The sequence below is a fragment of the Chiloscyllium plagiosum genome, chromosome 50, assembly GCF_004010195.1.
Source record: "Chiloscyllium plagiosum isolate BGI_BamShark_2017 chromosome 50, ASM401019v2, whole genome shotgun sequence".
Taxonomy (NCBI): Eukaryota; Metazoa; Chordata; class Chondrichthyes; order Orectolobiformes; family Hemiscylliidae; genus Chiloscyllium; species Chiloscyllium plagiosum.
This window is the reverse complement of record NC_057759.1, coordinates 4,530,906-4,538,330: the sequence shown is the minus strand read 5'-3', so window position 1 is coordinate 4,538,330 and position 7,425 is coordinate 4,530,906. Positions and strand designations below refer to the sequence as shown.

The window sequence follows — 7,425 nt, the reverse complement described above, 5'->3', positions numbered from 1 at the left end:
TACTACACTTCCAAGTTCACAGAGGGATTAACACACTGTCATGTACAGTTTGATAATGATATTCAAACATAACAGATCAGAATCTCACAGGTACATATTAGGAACTACACTCTCTCATTCACCTCGCAGAAATTGACAGATGCAGACTGATAACTACACTGACACATTCACAGCACAAACTGAGAGGAACAGGTTGGTGACTACCCTCATTCATTTATGAAGCAGAAACTAACAGGTACAGATGATAACCACCACTTACATATTCCCAGAACAGAAAGTTACAGTCATAAGTTTATAACTGGACTGACACATTCACATCACAGAAACTGACATACATTTTGATAACGGCATTCGAACGTTACCAAACCAGAAACTTACAGCTACATGTTCATGTCAACACTCTCATAGACAGAGAGCAGAAACTCGCAGGGGTAGGTTAGAAAATCCACATACGCATTCACATAATGGAAACTGACATGTCCATATTAATAACTACATTTGGATGTTCACAAAGCAAAGACATATTGATAACTGCAGCATATTAGCAGAGCAGAATCTGACAGGTATACTTCCATATGTACATGCCTGAAACTGACAGGTTTACAAATTGATAACCTCATTTACATATTCACAACACAGATTCTGACAACGAATGATTGATATATGTACCAAGCAGAAACTGACTGGTACACTGATAGCAACACTCTCATTCTCATAACTCATACTGCCAGATATTGGTTGAGATGTACACTCTCAGTCACATAGCAAAAACTGGCAGGTATAATTTAATTACTTCCTCGGATATATGGAGGAGACACTGACAGGGACAGATTGGAAGTTACACTCTTCTAGTCACATAACAGAAAATTACAGGTACAATTTAATAACAACACTTCCACTTTCACTTAACATAAACTCTCAGATACAGTTTGATAAGTACACTCAATTTCACTCAGAATCTGACAGGTAGAGATTGAAAACTGCACTCTCATTTTGACTTGGCAGAAACAGATATGCATAGATTCAAACCTGTGCTTACATATTCACATTGACAAAACTGACTGCTAAACTTCTGTATATGCATAAAATATTTTCTGACAAGTATAATTTGATAAAGACACTCAAATATTCATAGAGCAGAATGTATTGATTAAGTCTATATTAGAATGGTGCTGGAAAAGCGCAGCAGTTCAGGAAGCATCCGAGGAGCAGTAAAATCGACGTTTCGAGCAAAAGCCCTTCATCAGGATTCTACCTGTATTGATCACAACACTGTCTCACTGAGCTGAAACTGTCAGGGAAATATTGATAAATACACTCACATATTCACATTGCAGAGACTGACAGGAAGCATTGCTTCCGAATTTCTCATATTGACACAACGGAATTGGTCGGGGATAGACTGACATTTTCACACACATATTCAGCCAGAAAACTGACAGGTATGGATTGGTAATTACATTTACAGATTCTGACAGGGACAGATTAAACTACACTCTCAGAAAAACTCAAAGCAGAATCTGATAGGTACGGAATGATAAATGCCTTTACACATTCACAAAGCCAAAAACTGACAGTTACTCATTGATAATTAAACACTCTGATTTAGAGAACAGAAACTAATGAGGAAAGATTGATCAATTTACTTTCACATTGCAAACACTGACAGCAATAGATTGATAAATACACCCACAGACACAGAGCAGAAACTGTTAGGTACAGATTGATAACTGCACACCTGTATGCATATAGCAAAAAGTGAAATGGACAGATTGATAACTACAGTCACACATTCTCATTGCAGCATCTGACAGCAACACATTGATTGACATTCTCTTATTCACATGCCAGAATTGACAGAGACTGAAAATGACAGTCACATTCACACAGCAAAATCTGACAGGTACAGATTGATATCAGCACTCCCACATGCACACTGACTGAAACTGGCAGGTATATGTTGAAAAATGCATTCATCTATTAACAAACCAAAAACTGACAGTTACAGGTTATTACTGACACTCTCAGATTAACAGACCAGAAACTGACAGGGATAGGCTGCTCAATAAACTCACACATTCACATTGTAGAGACTGACAAATATGTATTTATAACTGTATTTTGACATTTAAAGTAGAGATGGATAACTCCATTCAAATATTCATACAGGAAAAATTGACAGGTCCAAATTGATAGCTACATTGACATATCCGTGAAACAGAGACTGGCAGGAACAAATTGAAAAATAAATTCAGATTGCAGAAATAGGCAGTACTCTCAGCTGCAGGGTTATGGGCTGTTAACAGGAAGATGGGATTAAATGGCCATCTGGTGTCTTTGGGTTGGAATGTACAAGATAAGCCAAATGGCCCTCTTATGTGCAATGTCATTTCAATGGATCTATAGTTCTCTATCAATCTGCCGCTGTGAGTCACTGTTATTTGAATACATAAGTAATTTAAGCAAGGCTTAGAAGGACAGAATGTGAGAGTGTGGTTGTTATTCACAAAGTAGAAATTGACATGAATAGTTCAATAATTAAACTCATATTCACAGACCCACTTACATTGGATAGTCCCATTCATGGAGCTGTATAGTTATTGGTTAGTTTCTGGACCTCAGTCAATTGGTATTGTATTAACAAAAAGAAAAATCACCAGACATGGAGCAAGAGTAGAATCAGACTTGCTGTTCTGTTTGAATTCCTGGCTTTAAATACAATATCCTCATGATTATTAACAGAATGTTGCATTGATCAGTAAAAGATGGTCAAACGTGGCTGATGGTGATTTACACGAGATTTCACTTCTGTCTTCCTCCAGGCAAATACTTGAAGGACCAAGACAATGTAATATTCCCTCGGTACAGAGCCAAGTGTGACCAGCTGCTTCTAACAAACAGCAGGTATGTTAGTGCACTCAGGGCGAAGAACATTCTTTCCACTGTCAGAGCGAATTGAGTCAGCGACACATTGAGCTCAGTTTGAGAGAGAGATGTTCAAACAATTGAGAAAATATCAGTTTGTTTCTTTCTCACAGTTCACAATATACATGTGTCCAATTTGAACAAATTCACCATTCACAGCTCAGTGATATTTGCACAATTTTGAAACTGGAAAGGCTGAATTCTTGTCCAAAATATGCACTCACGAACTGAAACAGATCTGCCTACAATCGCCCTCATAACAAGTATCACATAACGAATCACACCCTCCCTGAAAATATCAGTGGCTGCCAGAGGTATACATCCCTTTACCAAATAGAAACTGACAGGCATGCATTGATACCTTTGTTCACTCGTTCACTTTGCAGAAACAAGCAAAAATGCATTGATGATGACACATGTATTAACAGGGCAGTTACACACACTATCTTTTTCAGGCACGGTCATGGATAGATTCATAACACTCAGATATTCACATGACAGAAAGTGACACACACTCTCTTATTTTCATTGCACATACCAACAGGAATGGGTTGACAACTACACTTTCATATTCAGATATCAGAAAGTATCACCTACAGATGAATAACTGTGCTCAAATGTTCACCTATCAGGAAAGTGGCATTACAGATCAATAACCAAACTCAATTGCTGTCAGGTAGAGACTGAAGGTGACACTCTCATTCCCAGAGATAAAAGACAAACTGACAGGTACTTTAGGATAGCTAAAATTACATTCAGTTGTCGGAAACTGACACGGACAGATAGGTAAGTACACTCATTCTTTTGCACAATAGTAACTGTCCTAGAAAGATTAATAAGTGCACTCCCATATTCACAATGCAGAAACTGACAGGAACAAGTTGATAATGCTCCCATTTCACAGAACATGAACTGACAGGTATAGTTTGATAACTAAACTCACATGCACACAGCAGAAACTGAGAGGGTAGATTTATAACAACAGTCAAGCGCTTGTATTGCAATCACTGACAGGGACACATTAATGACAACATTTACATGTTCATGTGACAAGAATGGACAGGTACAGGTCGATAAATGAATTTTCATATCCACAATGCAGGAAATGAGAGATTGAGACTGTGGCTTTAACAGGTTTTTGTCTTTTTGTTCTTGAAGAGCAAATTTAAGGCAGAGACCCTGAGCCATGAGAGCAGACAGTTTGGGCATCTTTACAGAAAGCTGAAGACTCATCAACAGAAATACTTCATGTTTGAGAAGGACACCTTGAGTTTATTGTTTTTGGAGAAATTTAAGAACAAAAATTACAGACTGTTTAGATGAAGCTTATTATTGCAGTCTTCAATTTGCAAATTACATACATGGCAGGACGAGAGAACCTAATTGCCAAGGTGTTGTTGTGACTTTGATGAACAAAGACGGAAGCGATACATAGCAGGAAAAAATGAACTGTCGTAGTGAGTGTTTGCATGCTTACAGTCAACGAAATGTGTACATATTGTTTACTAACAATGTAAGGCTAAGGAGTTTTTAAAAATTAGGCCATCTCTGTATATTGATTGGTTCTTTTTAAGAGGAGTGGAAGGTTTGATGATATTGTGGCTTGAAGATATTTATTTTGTTCTTTCTTTCTTGTTGAAGAGAGGTTTTATGGCAGAAGTGTCAAGAAGTCTGCACTAGAGTAAACAGTTTGAGGCTCCTTTTAAAGTTGGAACAACAGAAGCAGCCTGCATGGGTGTGGTCAAGCTCTCACAGAATGACATTTTTAGTTTTGGCTTTCAGCAAAACTGTCAGCATCTTGAAGACAGGAAAGCTAGTTTTTTCCTCTCAGTTACAGTCAGAAGCTGCAGATTCTCTTTCTGCTACTGGAGTCAGATGTGAGACTATATATTTTATTGAATTTGTCTTTTGCCAAGGATGTTTATGGGATATTACTGTATTGGAACAGTTAATTAGGAAGTGATACTGTATCCATTATTCTGTTAAGTCTTCCAGGAGAGTTAAGTCATTCCAATTTCTTCTTTATTGCATTGCATGTTAACTACAGTGGACAGGACAAAATGCACCTTTTAAAACCACACAATCATTCAAACTAATAATTGCCCTCATATTCACATAACAGAAACAGACTGGTACAGATAGATAACTACACTGCTATATGCACACTAGAGAAACATTCAGGAACAGATTAAGCCAAATTTAGATATTCATAAAGCGGAAGCAGACAGGTACAGATTGATAACCAAAGTCTCATATTCACAAACCAGAAAATGTCAGGTAAAGATTGATGACCATGTTTACAACACAGAAACTGACAAGGTGAGACTGATAAAAGCATTCACACAGACATGTAGCAGAGACTGATAGGGATAGACTGTTCATTACACAGACATATTCACTGAGCAGAAACTGACAGGTACAGATTGATAATGCCAGTCAAATATTCACATAACAGAAATGAACATAAAGACATGGATAACAAAACCCCCATTAACATAGCAGAAACTGTCACGGGCCAATTAGTAAATACACTCTCACATTCACAGAACAAAGACTGACAGGGACAGATTGACAACTACAATTACACATTCTCACAGCAGAGACCTAAAGGATAGACTGATAATTACACAAACATAATGGCTGTGGAAGATTGATGACTTGACTGCCATATTCACACATCACAACCTGTGTGGAAAAGTTTAACTAAACTGAGCTACTCACAAAACAGAAGCTGACAGGTACATGTTGATAACCACATTGACATATTCCCAACAGAGAAATGGACAAGGTAATACTGATAAAAACATTCTCACATTCACATAGCAGAGACTGATATTGGGAGACTGAAAATTACACAGACAAATTCATTGAGCAGAAAGAAACGGGTACAGATTGATAAAGCCAGTCAAACAGTCTCATAGCAAAGACTGATAGACACTGCAATGGTAAATGCCCTTACACATTCTCACATCAGAGACATTCTGGGATTGTGTTAATTACGCTAACGTAATCACTGTGGAAGAACGGACAGGTACAGACTGATGACTACACTCGCACATTCAGATGGCAGAAACTGACAGGGACAGATTGTGAGAGAGTAATAATTATTCACCTCCCGAAAGCTCACATGGGCAGATCAAAAACCGTACTCCTGTTTTGCACATCCAATAACGAGAGGTAAACTAACCCTTAACCAACCTGAAATTCTGAACAACACTATCTCACAGTGTAAGCAGGGAATCACCGTGATAAAACAAATAACTGTCACGATTAAAATTCACACAAGTACAATGTTCAAACTAATCCTGAAATAACAGTGACCAGTTCAGATTGAGTACAAATGACTTGTGACCAAATAAAGTTCAGAGAAAATCCACATAGCAAAGTTCATAATTAAAAAAGATTCTGCTAGAAACTGAAATGCACCAAATAATATGTATTCTAATGTAGTGCAAAGTAAGATTTCAGGAACTGAAATATTGGCAGGAGGCTGCTGACACTGATTGAGGAGCCAAACAGTCAGGGAGTAAAATTAATGTTGTCAGCAGAAAGCAAAAGGCACAGGTCACAGTACATCAGTTCCCTTCAGTCATTGAGGTAATGAGAATCGAACTGACAATGATACACACACTGGCAGCTATTCTGAATAATGTATGAATACTTTGGCTGATACTCATTGGAGATTTGAAGAAGAATAGGGGAAAAGATAACTGAAAGGAGTTTACAGAGTAGATGATGGTAGAATGTCCTTCACCTTCAGAGAGTGTAGAGCAAGAAACACAAGCAAAAGAGAACATTTCTTAACTCCCACTTTCCTCCAACACGATGCATTTGTCAAGTAGTTCCATCATTTCCAGGAGTAAAACACACTCCCTGTCAGATTGCAGTGCATTTTCTCACTTGACAACAAATGTGATGCCATTTTAAAATTGAAGAGAAAAGAAAACCATTATCAAAAGATACAGAATACATTACAATTAGAATCTCACATTTTAGAGTGAGCTCGGAATTTGATCCCTTCACAAAATTTCAGTTTGTGTTTCCGATGTTATTGCAGATCCTGACTAACCAATCAGAGAGAAATTATCATGGCTACAAAATAGCCAATCAGAAACCAGGCTTTCCACCATCCTATATTAGCATTGATGACGTCGTCAGTCTATGAAGAGCGAGCTCCGAGCCCGCTTTCCCTTATTCTGTATCTGAGAGTGAGCGGCGCTATGGCTGAGGAAAAGAAGGGTCAAGTTGCCAAGAAGGGCGCGAAGAAAACGGTGAAGAGGGCGCCAGCGAAGGGCGGTAAGAAGAGGAGGCGGTCCAGGAAAGAAAGTTACTCCATCTACATCTACAAAGTGATGAAGCAGGTTCACCCCGACACCGGCATCTCCTCCAAGGCCATGAGCATCATGAACTCGTTCGTCAACGATATTTTCGAGCGCATCGCGGGGGAGGCTTCCCGCCTGGCCCATTACAACAAGCGCAGCACCATCAGCTCCCGGGAGA

The 7,425-nt window shown here is 38.5% G+C and overlaps 1 protein-coding gene across 1 annotated transcript; it reads left to right on the top strand.

Moving 5' to 3' along the window:
* Window positions 1-7,114: 7,114 nt before the first annotated feature.
* Window positions 7,115-7,424, top strand: LOC122544497 (histone H2B 1.2-like; the record flags this gene model as incomplete). Its single annotated transcript, XM_043683734.1, has 1 exon — window positions 7,115-7,424. A coding segment is annotated over exon 1 (279 nt), but the record flags the coding sequence as incomplete, so codon positions are not given.
* Window position 7,425: the final 1 nt, after the last annotated feature.